General features: G+C 35.5%; 1 protein-coding gene across 5 annotated transcripts in view; it reads right to left on the bottom strand.

Moving 5' to 3' along the window:
- The window catches only part of mbc (dedicator of cytokinesis protein myoblast city), a 239,710-nt gene that overhangs the window by 112,748 nt on the left and 106,281 nt on the right, over positions 1–20,681 (bottom strand). For all 5 annotated transcript variants that reach the window (XM_076460973.1, XM_076460974.1, XM_076460977.1 and 2 more), the window contains 3 exons: positions 18,248–18,351; positions 16,894–17,110; positions 582–679 (listed from right to left, as the gene is read on the bottom strand). In XM_076460973.1, coding sequence (XP_076317088.1) covers positions 582–679; positions 16,894–17,110; positions 18,248–18,351 — 419 coding nt within the window. The remainder of the gene's footprint in view (positions 1–581; positions 680–16,893; positions 17,111–18,247; positions 18,352–20,681) is intronic.

The following is a 20,681-nucleotide window of genomic DNA, read 5'->3' as shown; positions in this document are numbered from 1 at the left end:
GAAGACACATTTAATTATAACAAAGTGAATAGAATGAAAGAGTTCAAGAACAAATACAAAATGTACTATGTATTTTTACACTAGTTATGTCATTATATACATATTTTAAAACTTTATACAACAAAATACAAAGTATGCAGCAATCTTAAGTCCAATATATATACAAGTCATCATGACATAAATATCATTCATACTAGAATACACATTCCAAACAATAAACAATGCTGTATGTTTATACTAAATGGGATTATTAAATTTTCTTGGGCAGTCATCGCTTCTACTAACAGATATTATTATTCCACTCTTCTTGAAATAAGTGTATACATTACAACATGATATAAAGAGCAAACTCTGTATTTTATAGCTAGAAAACAAAGCTTTTAACATTGTTATTTGTAGGCAAAATGAAATTTATTTACTCGCAAAGAATCAATACAACCATCATATACTTAGTTTCACTGATTTGAGAAAACTGACACATCATCTCCATGTATACATTATTTCAAATCATGTGAAATGTTTTAACTATATGTTTTGAAAGTCAGTGTTATATTAGTAGAATAGTAGAAACTTGTACTTACTTTGACTACTTCCTCTCCATCAACTTGCATCAAGGCTTTTAGATTCTTCTCCAAGTCTTCTGGTTTTGCCCACCACTTCAGTAACCCCAGAAGGTGAACTAGAAAAACACATATATATCTTTTACAATAGTTCTTTAAGTAATTTATAAACCTTTCTAGCTGGAAAATATATCTTAAATACAGAAAATTTTATTTAAGGTAATGAAATAAATTGCTCCACAAATAATCAGTCAGTGAAGGTTTTTTCTAGAGCTTCTTTTAAACATTTTTGTTACTGCATGATCTTATGTTCCATCAGTTTTGCTTGAACACAAAGTACTGCTGATGTTAAATTAGTATTAAGCTAAGTGATAATGTTATGGCTGGTCTTTCATAATATGTGTGTAAAATGTGCTCACTGTAGACCAAACATTTGTATACAGGTATAAAATTAATACACTTACTAACTGTATAATGCAAATTCATTGTTTGGTAAAAGCTTGCAATTTTGCATCATACTATAGTTTATTTTATCAGTGTATCTACTGACGAATGTATTACAAGTAGTAATAAACAGTAAGAATGTGCAGTGAACATTTATGTGAGAAATGTTATCAAAGACTACCAGCTCTTTCAGAATCTAAACTTATAAGAATGTATTTTTGTTGGGCCTCAGATTAGGAAACTGACTTCAGATAAACAGTTCAAAAGGACAATGAAGAAAGTTGAAAAAGAAGTGTGGACTGCCTTCAAAGATGCTGTTGACAAATCATTAGGAAACAACACAAATTCAAATTACGAAAATATTGTTTATAACATCCTCAATAAATTCGAACAGTTTTGTGACATGACCTTGAAAGTTTATATTTTACACTCACATACTGACTATTTTCCTGAAAATCTCAGTGTCATTAGTGACAGACAAGGAGAAAGATTTCACCACAACATTAGGGAAATGGGGAAGATGTATCAGATAATGTGCATGATGACTGGTTACTGCTGGTCATTGAAACAATATGCTACAGATGCAACACATAAAAGAAAGACCACAACACACAGTTTTGAGACTAAAAGATGGATTTCACACACAAAAAAATATTAATGAGGATTCATATTTGTTTGAAATCAATGTTCTTCTCTTTTCTTCAGTTTATATTTTTGTTATGAAACAAAATAATAAAAGATATTTATTTATCTAAGTAAAAGTTTTTCTTTCCAATTTGTAAAAAAAATCATCATATAACAAATAAAAAAATAGAATTGAAATCAGCATAGCTGAATTATAGAAAACCCATTATTAAAACCAAAACAACTTTTATGAAGTTTACACTTGCAGGCCTGTGTTATCAACCCGGTTATTTATCATACTTACTGAACTTAATTATTAATTAGAAATTCAGAATATCATTGGCTGAGATATATTATTGTCAAGCAGTAATACATGCAAAGTCATAGCATATTCACCTCATGATAAAAACTTAATTTTATATAAAGCATTCCATATTTAAGGCATATGATAATCCCTCTGATTCAGAATCGAATGTACAAGAAAATAGCATTACAAATAATTTGCATTTGAGTGGTATTACCCTTGCATACAAAGTTGGGAGTTAGTGCTCCCTTACAACCCACAAGACTACACCAATGACTACAATCATGTATAAGGTATACTTTTCATGGTGTTTTGGTTAAAAAAAACATTGAAATGTAGATAATATTGTTCATGCATTATATTTAAGTATACAGAAAAGTTTATAAATATTTTTAACAATAATAATGAGACTTGTATAATTTAAAAAATAATTAAAACATCTACATAATAAGAAACTATTTAACTGTTATACAAACTATTTTAAATATATCGATAAGTAGTACGTAGCTTCCTCCATTATGTACTATTAACAGATAGTTTGGTCTTAGTTGTAGCTATTTCCATACATTCTCTTTTTATTTTTTCAGTTTTATGAAGAACTTGTCTTAACATGATAAAATATATTTATGTATAAAATTATCACATAAACATTCTGCTGATAAGCAGAAATCATTTAAGATTATAATATACAAGCTCTCTGGTTACAAAATTGAATTTTACATGTTTGGTGATTAGGTAAAAGAAAACAATACAAGAGTGACCAAGAATTTTGGAAACATTTTTGAAAAATCATACTGGAAAACCATTTATCTATGAGCATTAATAATGTTTAGATTTTTTACAGCGTACAATCACCATAGTTCAATATATGCACCAAGAGTTACAAACAAAATGATCAGTATGTACCCCATCATCTGCCAAGTATTTTCCAACATTGCAGGAGTAATCTTTGTGAAGCTTCTTGGTATATTTTACACAGTCCATCCTTTCTCACAACCTTTATAGCATAAACCATCTCTTTTATGAAGCCACATAAAAAAAATTCCAAAAGCATAATATATGGAGAATGTAGAGGCCAACTGACTGGGTTTTATCACACAATTTAATAGACTAAACCAAGCTCACACAGAACATCTATTTTTTAAGTGCAAAAACTATATTTATTTTATAAGAACATTAAATGTAGTTTGGTATGTATGTTTTATTCATTGTTATGAAATTTTAACAAAATTACTTTAAAAAGTAAAAATTATTGTGAATAATACATTTCCAATAGATGACTCCTCCAACAAAAAGCTTAACTTATACTTCAAGCTATCAATGCAAATTTTTGCTTGTTACTAGTCTTGGTACTCCTCCTTACTTTCACATATGTTAACATGAGATATCTGCAAAAGATTATGCAACAACCCTTTACTGATAAGAGTGCAACATTACCCCTATGCTAACTAGTGCCTTATCTACCCTTTCAGATGTTTACCACTTTGAGATAGGTCAGATCACACCAAACCATACTGAAGTGAAGAGAACAGGTGAGAAATGAGAGAAGCAATACATATCTATATGAAATACATTTTCAGCTTAGAAAAAAGTCAATTTCTAAAACAATATCCTCTCACAAAAAAACTAGAATCTCATAGTAAACAGGCGAAAGGTAAGTGAGAAGATGATCCACTTCTAGGAAGAGCTAAAAAAATGATAGGGTGTGAAAATGAATTAAAAACAGCATATCAATGAGACCACATCACTTCTGAGCTAAATGTAACCTTTACCCTTCAGTAATGTGTTTTACCAAATGGTGGAACCAAAGGAGGGACCATTGTAGAGTTACAGAAATAAAGAGTACTCCTTGGCATATAGTGCAACAAACTGTAATTGAGAGTTTGACCTCAACCAACACATAGTGATACCAGGAAATTCGTGATGATGAGAAACCAACTTGAAGTAAAAATGTTTCTCAAGATGGCTGGTATGGGTATTAAAACTTTTATTAAAATAAAGTAGAGAACAATGTTTCAACCTTCTCAGGTCGTCTTCAGTTTAACAAAGAGGTCTCTACTACATTTTAATAAAATTGTAATACCCATACCAACCATTTTGAGGTATCAGGAAATATATATCTGGTCCACAGTATGAAAATGGTCCTCAATCTTACATCTCAAAACAGGTTCTGGCAGGGAAGAGACCAAGTGGGTGCTCATCTCCCTTTCAAAATCTGACAGCATTGGGAATTTTTTGTCCAGTCCTTACACATGCAGGAATTCATGCATTCCATCCAGCTAAAACCAATACCAGGTCCACTGGGAACTAGCAACCAGTCGATTATTGATTAAGCACTAACTAAGTACTGATTATGCAGTAGTTCAAATGAGAGGCATTCAAAGATGTTTCACTTGTAAAACCCCCTTGGTACTATACCTTTGCAATGATGTTTATAGCAATTTCCTTATTTTTACTAATGTACTTAACAGCTATATTGCCTGTATGCCAATCCAAAGTTACTATAACATGTGATATTCAAAACTAACTGTTACTACACATTGCATTACACATATAATTACTAGAAGACTGTATGAGCTTCATCTGGTGGATATATTTACGTAAATTGTTAGTGATTATCTCTGACATTTAACATGTACAGTAGATCTGCTGTGATCCTGTTTTGCTTGAAAGATAAAAAATTATTGACACTAAAGATTTTACTTTTACTTGTTGACATTTTTTATTTTTTATTCATTCACTAATTTTTAAAATCTTTTTCATCATGTTATTTTGAAAGAAGAGACTTTAAAACCAAGACTGTGAAGTCAACATGTAAAAGATTTGTGGAAGATGTTAATAAGTTTGTTTCATGCATTATATATATGGTAAAAAGAGCATCACACCACCTACATTGGCAGAATGCTACCACACTTCTCTCAGCAGAGTATAATTGTGTATTTTCAAGGGGACAAACCTTCATGGTCTACCAGCCTAGTAGCTAGAAACTGGTAAGTGGCCAGGACTCACTTCACTAAAAGGAGGAGGGAAAAAGTGCATTAGAGAGTCTAAAGGACTGCAGCACCAAAGATAGTGCAAAGGGTGACTGTGATGTCCAATTTTAAAAAGCAGAACAATCACATCAATGGAGTTAATCAACAAACTCCAATAAAGCAATTGACCATGGAGTATCCTTACAAGCAGTCCTACATAACATCATGTATCATCGGTGGGCATAACATGACTTCATGACAGATTAAGATATTGTATTTTCAAGCATACAAAACACATTGGCAAAGTCAATCAACCAATACCTGGTAGCATCTGAAATTGTACATCATGTACATGGTAGGAACAGCCTCAATGCCATGAATCACTTGAGATGTTATAAGAACACAGGTTGCACAGTGAAGGTTTAATACTAAGCATACCTGGCCAGGCAACACTCTCCATCTAATGGGATCCAAATATAGGAGAAAAATCTTTGCAGCTAAAAGAAATTGAATGAAGTACTTACCACTCACCAAAAAATAAAGGTGTAAAAGTATGCAGACTGGTCCATATTGGCACTGCTGATGTTACCCAAAAAAAGATGGAAGTACACAGATAGGGACGTGGTACCGTGATAAATGGGAATAAATATGAAAACAAATAACAATTATCAGGAGAAAGGGTAATGGAAGAAAGGTCATGGAAAAGGCTAGGAGTCTAGGGAATAAAGCCACAGCAATGATAACCAGACAAGGGAGAAATGCATGTTATATATTATATACCATTGGAGAGCCCTAATCTTGCAAAGGAAACAGTCAGGATTGGTTGGTTGATTTAGCATTTTATGGCACAAAGCAGCTAGGCTATCTGCACCAAACATCTGGTAAGAAGGTAAAACTAAAGTAAATGTAGTAAAATTCACAAGAGGAGATGAAGATAAAACAAAACAGCATTTAAAAACATAAATAGCATAAAACCAATGTTGATATCTAGTCTACAATGTTAAGAGAGAAACCATAGCAAGAGAAGTTGTAAAGGACTTTCTCTAGCATAATGGCAATTATTATAACCCGCCAAAAAGACTAACACGTAATCACAAGAACCATCATCAGTCACCTGAAGTTGGTCTTTCCAGTCCTGGTTCCAGGTTATGTGTCATTACGACCATTATCAAAAAGTAAAGTAATAAAAGTTTTACAAGACATGTAGCAAAATTGCAATAACAACTTGCCAAGCATCTGGTAAAAAGGTAAAAGTAAAGTAAATGTAGTAAAATTCATAAAAGGAAATGAAGGTAAAACAAAACAGTATTTAAAAACATAAATAGCATAAAACCAATGTTGACATCCAGTCTACAATGTTAAAAAAGAAACTACAGTAAGAGACGTTGTAAAGGACTTTCTGTAACATAATGGTAATTATAATAACCTGCCAGGAAGACTAACAGGTAAGTACAAGAACCACCGTCAGTCACCTGAAGTTGGCCTTTCCAATCCTGGTGTCGAGTTATTTAATGTTACGGCCTTTTCCTAATTTCAAATCAAACTAGAGAGATTGTGATTCTTAAAAGGGAACCACAATAAAAAAGGTTTAATGAAGAAATATAAAAAACTTAAATGACATTAAAAAGATTAATGGCCTTTAAAAAACTAAAAACGTTATCAAGGTGGACAATGTCATTGTCACCAATAACACTGTCTAATGTTATGGACAAACCTTGGGACAGAACATGTTTAAAATGGTGCCATTGTTGAGAATTGTAACAATGACAAGAAAGTAAAATGTGGCATATAGTGATTTGAGTGTTACATAGACTACAAACTGGTGCATCAGTTTCGGATAAAAGAAAACGATGAGTTAAAAAACTGTGACCAATGAGTAGTCTAGTTAGAACAAATTCCTCCTTCCCATCCTTACGAAAGCAAGACGGCCAAAGTCCAATATAGCGTTTTATTTGGAAAAGCTTGTTTTCACGTTGCTCACAACAAGTCAACTGCCAGCGGGCATAGAGCCATGCTTTGAATACAGAATCATAGTCCATGTATAGAATAGGCACTGTGGTGATAGTGCCAGAGCAGATAGACTTAGCTGCTGTGTCTGCAAGCTCATTCTCGCAAATACCAAGGCCTGGTATCCAGAGAAACTGGAGAGAAGTAGATGTTAATGATAAATGGCCCAGTCAGTTTTGAATATCAGAAAGAACAGGGTGTGAACCCATGTAAAGCGATTCCAGAGCCAGTAGAGAACTAAGCAAGCCAGTATAAATAGTGCAGTTGGAGTACTGCTTAGCTTCAATATGATCCAGGGCAAGAGAAATGGCATACAGTTCAGCAGTGAACACAGAAGCTGTAGAGGGGATTCTGCTTGCAACCACCATACAGCAACAAACCATGGCAGAGCCCACAAAGTCACCTGATTTGGAACCATCCATATAAATTGAAATGGAAAGATTGTTCAAAAGATGTTCAGTAAATAAAAGACGGTACTTCCAATCGGGAGTATCTGCCTTTCTCAGATGACTTAAAGAAAGGTAACATTTGGGGACTGTAATAAGACATGGTGGAATGGGCTGACCAGTGGATACTGCAATGTTATCCACGAACAGACCTAATTCATCCAACTGCGCCTGGATGCAAAGGCGAAAAGGAGCAATGGCAGATCGTCTGTTCTGAAAAAGTATGGCCCACCGAGGAAGGAAAACACAAACCCCAGGTGAGATGCTTTGGTAAGGAACGAAGTTTTGAAGAATATAGTAAAGACAGTGGCAGATGGCAAAGGTGCAAAGAAGGTTCATGAGACTCTACATATAAGCTCTAAACTGAGGAGGTGTGGAAAGCCCCAGTGCACAGCCAAAGTTCTTGATGATGAATGGAGTCCAGCATCTTTAAGGCTGAGGGTCTGGCAGAGCCATAGGCCAGTGAACCATAGTTGAGTTTCGATCGAATAAGAGTATGATATATCTTTAACATAGAACACCGATCTGCTCCCCAACTGGTGAAAGAGAGGACACGAAGGATGTTCAGTGCTCTTGTACTTTTGACCCATAGCTGCTTAATGTGTAGTATAAAGGTCAGCTTACGGTCAAAGATAAGCCTCAAGAACTTGGTCTCAGGGACCACAGGCAGCAAAACTTCACTGATATGGAGTTCGAGAACAGGGTGAATACCCCCTCGGCAGCAAAAGTGCATGCAAACGGTTTAAGAGAGAGAGAAATTAAAACCATTTGCGATGGTCCACTTCAGTACACGATCGAGGGCAGTTTGTAGTTGCCGCTCAATATACCTCATGTTCGACGACTGACATGAGATGTGAAAGTCATCAACACAGATCCCATTTGCAACAGTGAGAGGGAGTTGTTCAATGATAGCATTAATCTTTATACTGAAAAGTGTGACACTCAAAACACAGCCCTGAGGGTCTCCAAGTTCCTGTAGAAAAGAATGAGAAAGTGGCAACACACATGAACTTGGAATCTCCTGTCCATTAAAAAAGTTTTAATAAAGATGGGTAAATGGCCACGTAACCCATATATATGAAGGTCTCGCAAAATACCATACCTCCATGTTGTGTCATAGACAAGATGTTGTCATTTGAGAAGCTGAATCAGGTGGTCCATGGTGAAGTGCTGTCATTGGAACCCACACTGGGTGGGCAAGAGGAGGTTGTTTGATTTGAGGAACCAAACAAGACGAGCATTAACCATCCTCTCTAAGGTCTTACAGAGACAGCTCTTCAAAGCAATTGGACAGTAGTTTAAAGAAATCTTGGGATCTTTCCCAAGCTAAGAGAAAGGTAAGATAATAGCTTGACTCCAGGTATTAGGAAAAACATTCTCCTACCAGATCTGGTTAAAAACAATTAGAAGAATATCAAGAAAAGCAGGAAATAGATAGTGCAGCATGTCAGAGTGTACATCATCTGGTCCAACAGATATACTGCCAGACTGATGAAGGTCCAGTTTCAGTTCCACCAGTGTAAAGGGGTGATTATAGTCATAGAGACAATCAGTTCAAAAGGAAAGAGGTGATTTATCTGACTGAGTCTTGATGGCCAAGAAGGTGGAGTAACAAGGAGAAGTGCTAGATACCCAGCAAAAGCTTTCACCTAGAGTATCTAGATATCAGCTACTTCTTGGCCATCAGAGAGTAAGATCGAGAGAAGGGGTAGAAGTGTAGTGCCCACTGACCTTTCAAACCCTGTACCATATTACTTTGGAATTGATGGTAGAAGATATGCCAGATGTGAACTTAATCCAAGATTCCTTCTGGCTTTGACGTCTTATCTACCTAGCATGTTCACGGGCCCGCTGGAAAGCAATGCGGTTTGAAAGTGTGGGATATATCCCAGGCCCGTTTTTGAGCCTTCCATGCCATGTGGCAGGCAGGATTCCACCACAGACGAGGATATAGTGGAAAACGTATCAAGGTTTTAGGAATACATTAGCAGCTGCTTGTATAATACAGTCAGTTACTGCTGCCACACAGTCGTTTATTGATGATTGACAGACAATGGCAGGATCAAGTTCTGTGAGAGCAGTGAAAGTGGACCAGTCTGCCTGACCCAGCTTCCACCAGGGCACGTGGGTTAGGTGGCATTAACCAGGGCCAGTCTCTCTCAAAAGTATAGGAAAATGATCATTGCCTCGTGGATTATTGTCAACCGTCCATGAAAAATGGGAGAATAACGAAGGTAAACACAAGACATCATGATAAAAAAAAACAAGGCTGTCACGCGCATTTTTAACCAATAGGAAAACTCTTCTTTCGTCCTTACTACCCGTTTATTCATATCGAGGCACGTATCTATGAAAGCATTAGGATTTCGAAAACAAGTACAAACTTAACCCTCGTCCTATCAACTCATCTGTAAATTCCATGGCCTAGGGTTAATGCTTCAGCAAGCTCATTTTTCTTAGTAGTTGGGTTATGAGCTTTTTGTAACTCGTTCTTAGGTAAGAGTCGTGGCAAATGTACATTTCAATATATGTTGTTTGTTTTCTTGGATCAGTACAATACTTTTCTCACAGCGTTCTGTGTTTTTCATTTTCAGATCATTTTTTTTTTCACCCATTGTTATGGCTGTTTTTAAAAGAAGATAAGTGGGCTCTGATTGTCGTGCTTTCAATGAAGAATGGGGAGAAAAGTACTTCTTTGTGGAAACAAAAAACAAGAAAGTGACTTGTGTGATATACACCAAAAGTGTTGCCATTTTGAAAGAGTACAATCTTTGGCATCACTACGAAAGAAAACATCTATCAACATATTTGAAATTTTCAGGAAAGTTCCATTCTGAGAAATTTGAATCCATGAAACGTGCTTTTGAATCTCAAAAGAATCTCTTCATGAAAAAGTTTGTTGAAAATAAATCTGTCACTCGTACAGTTACAAAATAGTGCATAGGATGGCAGAGCAAAGAAAACCTTTTACTGACGGCAACTTCATCAGAGTGTATGATGGAAGCAGCAAATGAGCTGTGTCCTGAAAAAGCCAATTTCTTTGAAAGTATCAGCCTATCAGCAACTTCAGTTGTACGGAGAGCAGAAAAACTTGGAGAGAACATCACATTACAGATATGCCAAAAAGCTAGAAACTTACAATGGTATTCTCTGGCACTGGATGAGTCTACTGATCTCTCGAACATGTCACAACTTCTCGTGTTAATTCATGGAGTTAATTTAGACTTTCAGATCACGGAAGAGTTGGCATCAGTTTGCAGCATGCACGGAAGAACAACTGGAGAAGACATTTTCATGGAAGTGCACAAAACTTTGCAAGACTATAACTTCAGTGGAATCAGTTTAGAGATGTAACAGTTGATGAAGGAAAAAAACATGGCTGGAGTAAAGAAGAGTCTGGTGGGGCTGATCAGGAAACAGTAGGAAGATCTTCCACTCCCAAGCTCTCTATTCATACACTGCATCATACATCAGCAAGTACTCTGTGGAAAAGACTTAGATATTTCTTACGTACTGAAACCAGTCATTTCTGCAGCAAACTTTATTCAGGGTCATGCACTTAATCATCACCAGTTCAAGGTGTTTATTGAAGAAATTGAGTCGGATTTCTGTGACTTGCCTTATCACACGGCGGTGAGGTTGCTCAGCTACGGTAAAGTCTTGTCTTGTTTTTATAAGCTGAGAAGAGAAATAGATATATTTTTCATTGAGAAATATAGAGCCGATCCACTTCTGTCGGATCCAACCTGGTTGTCAAAGTTGTCATTCTTGGTTGACATCACATCCTACATGAATGTAGGGTGAACTTGAAACTTCAGAGGAAGAATAACCTTGTCTGTGATCTCTATAGAATCATTAAAAGATTTTGAAGAAAGCTGTCATTGTTTGAAGCACATTTGGAAGGAGGAAACCTCTCTCATTTTCAGTGTTTCAATGCTGGAATCACAGAAGATGTCAACCTGGAGTTTCAGAAAAGGATTATTGGTGATTTAAATAAGCATTTTTAGAGAGATTTTCGAATCTCGACAGAATCGAAAGTGACATTCTCCTTTTTCAGAATTCTTTTGATTGTGTCATTGATGACGTGCCAGTGGAACTTCAGCTGGAGGTCATCGATTTGCAAGGAAATGGTTTCAATTACTTGTTGAAAGCAAAACACAGAGAGGGGCAACTTAATGAATTTTACAGCTGCATACCTGAAGATGATTTTCCAAAGCTGAAGCAATTAGCATCTGGTATGGCATCAGTGTTCGGAACAACCTATGTCTGTGAACAAGCATTTTCAAAAATGAAGTATGTGAAGATGGTACATCAATCAAGGTTGACTGATGAACAATTGAAAGCAATTCTAATGATTGGATGCAGCAATTCAAAACCAAACATTGAAGATATTTTGAAAGCCAAATGCCAATTTCATAAATCTCACTAACATTTTTGCGACTTAGTGAAATTCAGATATGTACTCACTATGTGCGATGTGACAATTGTTTTTGCTAATGTCACCTTTGATAACCTTTTGGTAAATAAAAATGTTGGTTGTATTTCTGTTTGTTTTTTATTATATGTGTGTATTGCATACTACTCCCATATGGCTAATGTGGCATCCTAAACTTAGTGTTAAGTCTTTTACAGAGAGCTTTCATTCTAGCTTATGAGTATTGAACATAATGACCATGCAGCCTGTGCTTATCATTCCCCAAGTAATCTGGCTCCCTGTGAAAAAAGTTTGGTGACCCCTGGGCTGGAGAACCCTTTCATTTATGACCACGTCTTTTTTCTTTACTGTCCTCACTCGAGGGAGGTGTATTGACCTAAATGGATCCTGCCCTGGGTCGAATGGGCAGGTCTTTGTTGTTGGAAGGGGATTCCAGTGACTGAGGACACTAACGAATGACTGTTTTGCATCTTGGGGTGAGAGAAAAAGATGTATCTGAAGAAATGCCTGTACCTGGAACCAAAGGACGTGGATCTTGGGGTTTGTTGGAATGCGTGGGAGGAACAGAGATGGTTGTAGAAGTTGATTCATCAACTTTTTTAACCATGGAGATCAAAAGCCTTTTCATTTGTTTTGAGAATGATTCTCTTGGAGGCACAGAGAGATCTGTTTGCACCCCCACTGTAGTTGTGGAACAAAGTGCAACAGCATATGTCCGAGATGAAGTGGTGGACAACAATTTTCGAGTCTCAGGATAAGTAATGTTATGAGTCGTTTTTAAACGCTGCAACTCTTTTTCCTCCAACCATTTAGGACAAGAACAAAAGTAGGAAGGGTGAAAACCATTGCAATTGACACAATGTGGGTCTGTTTCACACTCATAGGCATTGTGGTCCTTGCCACCACAACGAGCGCACGGCAGGGAACCATGACATGACGTCTTTGAGTGACCGAACCTCTGACACTGGAAACATCAGAGAGGGTTTGGAATGTATGGCCATACCCTGCAATTTAGATAATCTGCCTTGATAGTGGCAGGTGCACGTGGTGATGTAAATGTTAAAACGAGGACATTTGTCGGCAGTGTAACTCTATCTTTGCAAGTGGAGATGAGCCTCACTGCAGAAACTCCTTGAGTGGAGAAACCAGCGAGAATCTCTGACTTGGGGATGTTCTTCAAATCCCTCTCAACAATAACTCCTCGTGATGAATTCAAAGTAGCATGAAGTGTAACCTCAATAGGTATATCCCCAATTGCCTTTGATTTCAAGAAGAGTTCACTGTGTTGGGATGTAGATGTTTCAACCAATATGTCTCCAGATCAAAGCTTCTTTACTGACTTTGGAGAGCCAGCAAGTCCCTCCAGTCCCTTCTGAATAAAAAAGGGGGTCATTTGCCCTAAGGTTTCTCTGAAATAGAATGTAGGATGAGAAAATGAGGTACAACTGGTGGTACAGATGTTGAAGATTGCTGATCAGTCTTCAAAACGTGGTCCTTTACCTATTGACCGTTTTATTCACTATTTTATTTAAATTTTTATTAGGAGAATACATAAGAAAAAAAAAAAATTTCGGTGCCCACTGACCCCACCCACCATGGAGCCCTGCAAGGGGATGCACTACAATGTCAAGCAAGGACACTGCAGCAACGCCAGGGTTTCGTGAGCACTATACCCAAACACCAGCATCAGACACAATGTCCACAACACATGTTGAGAACTTCCAACACTGGTACTTGTTTGACTCTAGCCCAAGTGGACTAGCCGATTCACCTAAGGGGGGCTACCCAAAAGCTGCCCGTCTACAGGAATTGAAGGCCAAACTGGTGTGTTAGGGTTGGACCCCTCAACCACCAGGATTCTCTCCTCCTCTTCACGTGTCACCCTGCACGGCAAACACGTGGGTGGATGTTTAGACCCCAGAGGAGGTAACCTAAAAGAACAGAACTTTCCCTCACCACGTACAGGAATCCACACCAATGGGGGCAGTCAGGATTGGAATGGTTAGAGAGATGGGATGTGGAAGGAAGGAAATGGATGTGAATGCAAAATTATGCTATTCAGCAGACATTGTTTGGGTATAAAGTAACAATGTGGAAAGAGAAGCATGTAGAAACTATGAAACAAAAATGCAGCAAACATTAATCATGAACACAAATGAACTAAGATGTTTACATGTCAATATGAGCAAGAAAAGGGACTTCATGGAAAATGGGTAAGAACATGCAGAATCAGGCTCAAATTTTGATAAAGGAGTGAAACACAGCAAGGAGGACTGGAAATGTAGAAAAAATAGAACAATATAACAAGATTACAGACCAAAAAACATGAATACATTTGGAAACCTAAACATAGCTGTTAAAGAAACCAAAGGGCTTCTGTCAAATAGTCCAAGTCAAAAATGGACATGAGGTGAGAAAGATGATATCCACTTCTGTGGGCAAACCACCATGGACAAAAAATGGATAACAGAGGAATTTAAGGAAACTACACAAAGAGTAAGTCAGGCCTTTCTGATGATGGACAAAAGCCACACTTAAAGAAGAAGTGCAGCAATGGATGGATGATACATGCCTGATCTGAGGCTGAAGTAGGAGTGTTGGAGAAAAAGGAAGAGGAGGGAGGGTGACACAAAAAAAGCTGCAGCAGCAATAGAAACTTCATTTGAGACAATCAAAACAGAGCTGCCAATAGAATCTGACACAGAGTGATATCAATTATAACAATGACTTGTGAGATGAGAAGAATATGCATATAGGTACCAACCTATCCAATCAAGATTTAGAGAACATACTATTCCCAGCCAATGGAGGAGGAATGGGAAATCAAAACTGGAAAAGCTGTGTACTGAAATGAGTGTCAAAAGCATTCAAATTTGGAGCATCCCATTGAGCACACAACTGTAAAAAAACTTGAGAATGTATAAACCACTTCGTGTGTAGAATTTTGTAGGAACAAGGTAACCAATCGATGACAAGATACAGGGTACCCAGAAGAAATGTGTGATGTCTGTGAGCCCAATATGGAAGATCCAATGTTTAAAAACATAGGTCCCTTGACAAAGTAAATACAACAGATTCTACATGTTATGAGACTTGAAGTAGCTAGTTGACCAAATAATGGTGGAAATGAAAGCTCCAAGTATGAATCAGATGGGCAAATGCCTAAATATCCTGGAAGAACCCAAAGAGTGCCAAGGCAAACCTGAATGGAAGCACCTGATTGTGAAACACACACACTTGATGAGCAAAGCAAACATATAAAATGAATGCATGTGATATGGAGAGAAGGAGGGGTGCATCTAACATACTGAGCTTTATTGTACAGAAACCAGGAGCAAAAACTCCAACAAAGAGCTAAAGACAACTCCATGGTGAACAACTAAAGAAATGTATCAGAGACAATAAACTGATAACTGGACACCAAGACAAAATCCAAAATAGGGACTACCTTCCATAGCATACTTACAAAGTAAGGCCTGAACTGCCTCTGAAAGGTCCTAGCATGAAATAGGATCCCTTGAATGGAATTGGATTGCCAAATCTTCTGTTATGAATCTCACAGTATCCAAAGAACCTCCAAAAATGAAACCTAACCCCCATGAGTTTTGACCTGATAACATAATCACTTACACTAAATGCTCTGAAAATGACATTAGACAGAGTACCAACAACATGTTTCCAAAAGTTTGAGAGTTAACATTTTCCTAAACTGAAAATGTATATTCAGTAATACTCACTTCTGCTGGCATTACAGCTATACTGTTAATAAATGGTATGTTTTGCAAAGATGTAACTAGAAAAGGATAAAGAAAACCACAAAATTGGAGTCCAAGCCCCCCAAATGCTGCGAGGCTAAATAACAGACATCATAATGATGATAAGCAAAAGGAAAACCAACCACAGTACATTGGGTTTAAGGCAAAATGACTTGCATGAACCCCAATATCTGGGGATGAAGGAAATGGTAAGTACTGACCCAAAGATTTGTCTCAAACAAAGGCAGTGGTGGAATTGCATCAAACAGGAAAGAAAGACAGAACACAATATATCTGAGTAACTAACTCTATAAAAGGTGAAAGAAGCTTTGGCAATTTCCCCAAAATGATGTTACTGAAAGAGGAATTTAAGATAAGGAAAGAGTATGTTTAAATCTGCTTCTTTCCAATCAATTAAGCCTTAAGCAGCTATGATGAGACAATCTTCAGTGTGTTCTGAAAGTAGCATGAAACTGATCGATTCCTGGCACACCAGAGCTGTCATTACAGAAGCCAACAACTTTGGTTCGGACCCTGTGTATGTGGTTGGGAATTCCAAAGCAGTCTTTGTCATAACCAGTTAAAACTGTGAGTGCAAAACTCTCAGAATACAAGCAGGAAAGAAACTATAAAAGAAAAAATATAATTCATATCTTTCAACCTGCATTATAAAAACATTGAATAACTAACGTAATAGATTTAGAAAATATACTGAAAGGCCTGAAAAACAAGAAAGGAAAAACTTTTGCATAAGTCAATCAGACTGAGAGTGAAAACAACATTTGTACAATAAAACTGTCAATTAAGAAGTAGTGAACAGCTGAAAGATTATACAGAGTGCAGTTATGATAGAGGTAGTGTCAAGCTCCTATTGTTGGAAGGTTGTTGCATATGTAAGGATAAGTGGGCATAAAGTCTAATGGTAAGTGAAAATTTTCATCAATATAGGCCAGTATAAGTCTAGAAAAGTTTCTTGTAAAAGTAAGCAAGATATCATATCAAGAAGAATTTTTATTCTTATCAGGAAAATTAAGGTAGCCAAATGCCTCGTTATCTAATTAGTGACACGCATGAATGGATTAACGTCCCTATCTACTATCTAGTGAAACCACAGCCAAGGGAATGGGTTTGGAGAAATCAGCTAGAAATCTTGGTGCAGTTCATAACAAAAGTGATACGTTCATCTCTCTGACACTTTAAAGATTAAAAAACCAAAAACAAAATGCTAACTCAGCACAGACAGCTTGTGACTATCCCTGAAAACCTGCTTGCAATCCTTAGGAGTCACAATCCACTGTTTAAGAAATAATGATAAATTATTATGATATCCTAGCTGATTAACATACCATTCTGTGTAAGTTTAGTGGAGCATATCAAAGTACTAATGCTGAAGCTATCTTTCATGGTGAGAGTTAATCCTCCATTTTGGTAAGTTGCAAGTACAGATTTTGGAAGGTTTCCCAAGGAGCTGCCTCCAGGCTGTACTTGAGCTCCTAGTTCTTCTTGAGTTGATGGAAGGGATAAGTAGCTAACATCAGATTCATCAAATTTCTTGTGGTCCACCTAAACATACCAATATAAATGTATACATTACATCGGTTGAAGACCAGATCTAGTGACTGACAACATGAAAACAGTTTCATTAATCACTGTGAGAAAAAAGATCATGGAAAAAAATGAGAAATTAATCATTCATAACATGTTTTAGAGCTATTTTAAATTAAGATGTTCACAGAATTTTACTTTTATAATTTAATAATCAGTATTGTGGTAATTATTTAATATCCCTCCCACTACACATGCATGCATACACACAATTATGTACACACATATTTTTGTTCTATTTAACATATTTCAAGTTTACTTGTACTTATCATACATTAAATATAAAAACAGTCATGCAATTTCAAAGGACATAAACAAACAATTACTAAAAAAAACTAAACTGTTAAAAAATTATTTATTTTATGAAAAACATTCAGAATGCTACCTAAAAACTATAAAGAAAAAGTTAAGAAAAAACATTAATTTTCTACTTTATTTTCTACTAGGATATGCCAAAAAAGCTTAAACTGACTAATTCAAAGGGATAAGATACATAATAATTGAAATTAATCACACTTTACAAAGTCAATGTTCCAGTTCTCAAGCTACTCTTGCAACAATATCTTTCATTATTAATTGTGCATAGTATAACAGCCACAATGATGAACTGCTGTCAAACTACCAAATTCCATTGTAACTTTTTACAAAGCCTCCATTGAACTTGAATGTTGGTTTTTAAGACCACATTTAAACATTCCAAGGGCACAAGAGTGACAAATACATTTCAGATGGGATTAGAATGATTCCAGTTTCTTTGGCCATTTTTATCATGAAAATAGACTGAATGGAAACTCAAGAAATTTTATTAATGTGAAATAATAGTTTATTATGTTATAAATGGTACTAAATGATATAATCAGCTTCATTGCAATGGTTGTTTGGATCATTGGTTTTGCCTTTACCAAAAGGAATTGCTGCTATCCTAACACTCTGTTGTGTAAGTTTTCTAGTTCCATGGAAGGTTATATTTTTGAAGTACTGAGTTCTAAGCTATAAATATTAATGACACACTGCTATCTCACAGAAAAGTTTACCAGTTATGTTTATGAAATCTCATAAATGGAGTGTTAATGTCTGAAACAGATAACTACTCACTTTAAATACCAGTAGTTCATGAACATTATTTTCCAAAGTAGTTCCATTTTCTTGCATAAGTTTCACAAATGACATAGCAAAGAATTTCTCTGACTTGTCTTTAGCTGTGAAAGAGAAAAGTTATAAGTTTTCTCCTATTATCTAAAATTCAAAATACCTTAGTAGTTTTACAAATGAAAGTGAATTATTTAATGACAAAAATTATTTGAAATTTGCATAATGAAGTTTAATTTTTGGATACACTATTTAAAAGATACTCACACTTTTGAAACTGAAGTACAGTATAAAAGGATCCATGGATCACAAAATACTTTAATATCACTAAGTACATGCTAACTATAAAATATTCACTGATGATATAAAGTAAAAAGAAACCTTTTTTTCAGATAATACTAAAATTCATTTCTAAGTAGTTCCTTTGTCTTGCACAAGTTTCACAAATGACAAACAAGTGATGAACGTGAAAGAAATAAGTGATATACTTTCATCGTTCACTTGAAATTAATAACTGTTTTCAGACTTCTTTTTGCTTAAATAAAGAAGATAACAAACTGTATGCAAATATGAGTTATGTAAAATGGGCTATTCAAAGCATTACTTAAAAGAGCACCTTTTTTACTAGTTGTATTTTCAATACAAGAGTGTAAGCTAAAAGATAATGAGTTCTTTTTTTCTTTGTATACACAAATAGCATAAACTGTCCTGATAGCTTAGATTTGCTGTAACTCTATATTTTGAATAACAATGAATTTCTTTTTAGCTTTAAAAATATCACCAAAGACTAGGGGGAAAAATATTTGTTATAACCTAAAAACAAGCTGAAACAAAAATAAATTAAAAGATAATAAACAAAAAATGCTGCACTAATTAAAAAGATCCCAGAATACAAGTTATAATGTGGGATATAAAATGTACCCTAGGTTTTGGAGGTGACTGAAAAAGTAGAACCTACATTGTGGTGGAGGTGCACCATCTATTGATCTTAACCTTCATTTACCAGTCTCACATAAAGAAATAAAATAGAGTAGCAACAGATACAGAAATCAAAATTAGGAGAGCGAGATGTGGGTGGTTAAGCCCACAACGTCCCACATCTATATCACCCTTCACTGCCTGCAGACAGTTGTGGGAAGATGACTGTTCTCTAAAGTAAAGAAGAAAAAAACTACAATATGGAGGTAAGTAAGTTAAAAACTTACCTCTTGAAGTTAGCATTCCAGCCCCATTATGATAGAAAGGCACTAACTGGTAGATCAGTAAATGAATTACCCTAGTATGAAGAGTCCCATCTAGTTATTTAAATAAACTAGTATAGCACCCAACCACCACCCATTTACTAAGTCTACTGTGACTATCATGCCTTGAGCAAGCCTTTATATGCAGCAAGTGTACATCCACATAAAGTAGTACCAAGTTGTTAAATGACCTCATTCATAACTAAAAATAGTTTAGAAATTTTTAGTAAAATTTTCTTAATTTTTATTTCTTTACATTTATTTAATACATTCTAACATTTGCTACAGAATAACTTAATAATTTTAATTAAAGTTTCTTTATTAAATCCATTAACTATTAATTTTTGTATTAGTATTTCAAATTACAGTATTTTATCAGTAATGTTATTACAAATTTTACAATATCTGAATAAGTGCAAAATTATAATGCTTATAATATAAGGCACATTACATTACTATTAAAAGAGGGTAAACCATAAATTGGAAAGGCAAAATACGTTCTTTTATCAAAAATATTTACACTGATCTCCTTATACATTATTTTTAATTTCTAAATTTAAATAATGTGCTTCTGTATTAGATATTGAAATATTTTCAATTTCTAATTTTGCTGAATAAATAGTGTTGATAACATTATTTATTTCAAGATTATTTATATGAATTAAATCATCTATATATCTGTAAGTTTAGGTAAAAATATCTGGATTTGTGCAGTTTTCAATAAATTCAATCAATTCAATAAATCAAGTCTCATAATAGCAAGGATATAAATTTACTATACAAGTAGAATAGTTAGCTTCCATTGGAACTCCTATAATTGGGGATTGGAATGCTAACTTCAATAGATGAGTTTTTAATGTACTTATCCCCAAATGGTTGTACCTTATTTTTCATACTTTTATTTTTCAATTAATTTTTTATTTTTTACTTGGAAAGCAGTTACCTTCCCACAACTGTCTGCAAGCAGTGAAGGGTGATATAGATGTGGGACATTGCGGGCTTGAGCACCCACATCTTGCTCTCCTTATTTCAATTTCTGTATCTAATGCTACTCCTTTATTTTACTTCTTTATGTGAGACTGGTGAATGGAGGTTAAGACTGATAGATGGTGTATCCCCACTGCAATACAGATCCTACTTCTTCAGTCACCTCCAAAACCTAGGTTACATTTTATATCTCACATTATAGTTATTACCCT

This window comes from Tachypleus tridentatus, chromosome 10, assembly GCF_004210375.1.
Source record: "Tachypleus tridentatus isolate NWPU-2018 chromosome 10, ASM421037v1, whole genome shotgun sequence".
Classification (NCBI taxonomy): domain Eukaryota; kingdom Metazoa; phylum Arthropoda; class Merostomata; order Xiphosura; family Limulidae; genus Tachypleus; species Tachypleus tridentatus.
The sequence above is the reverse complement of the archived record's forward strand: the minus strand, read 5'-3'. Positions and strand labels throughout refer to the sequence as shown.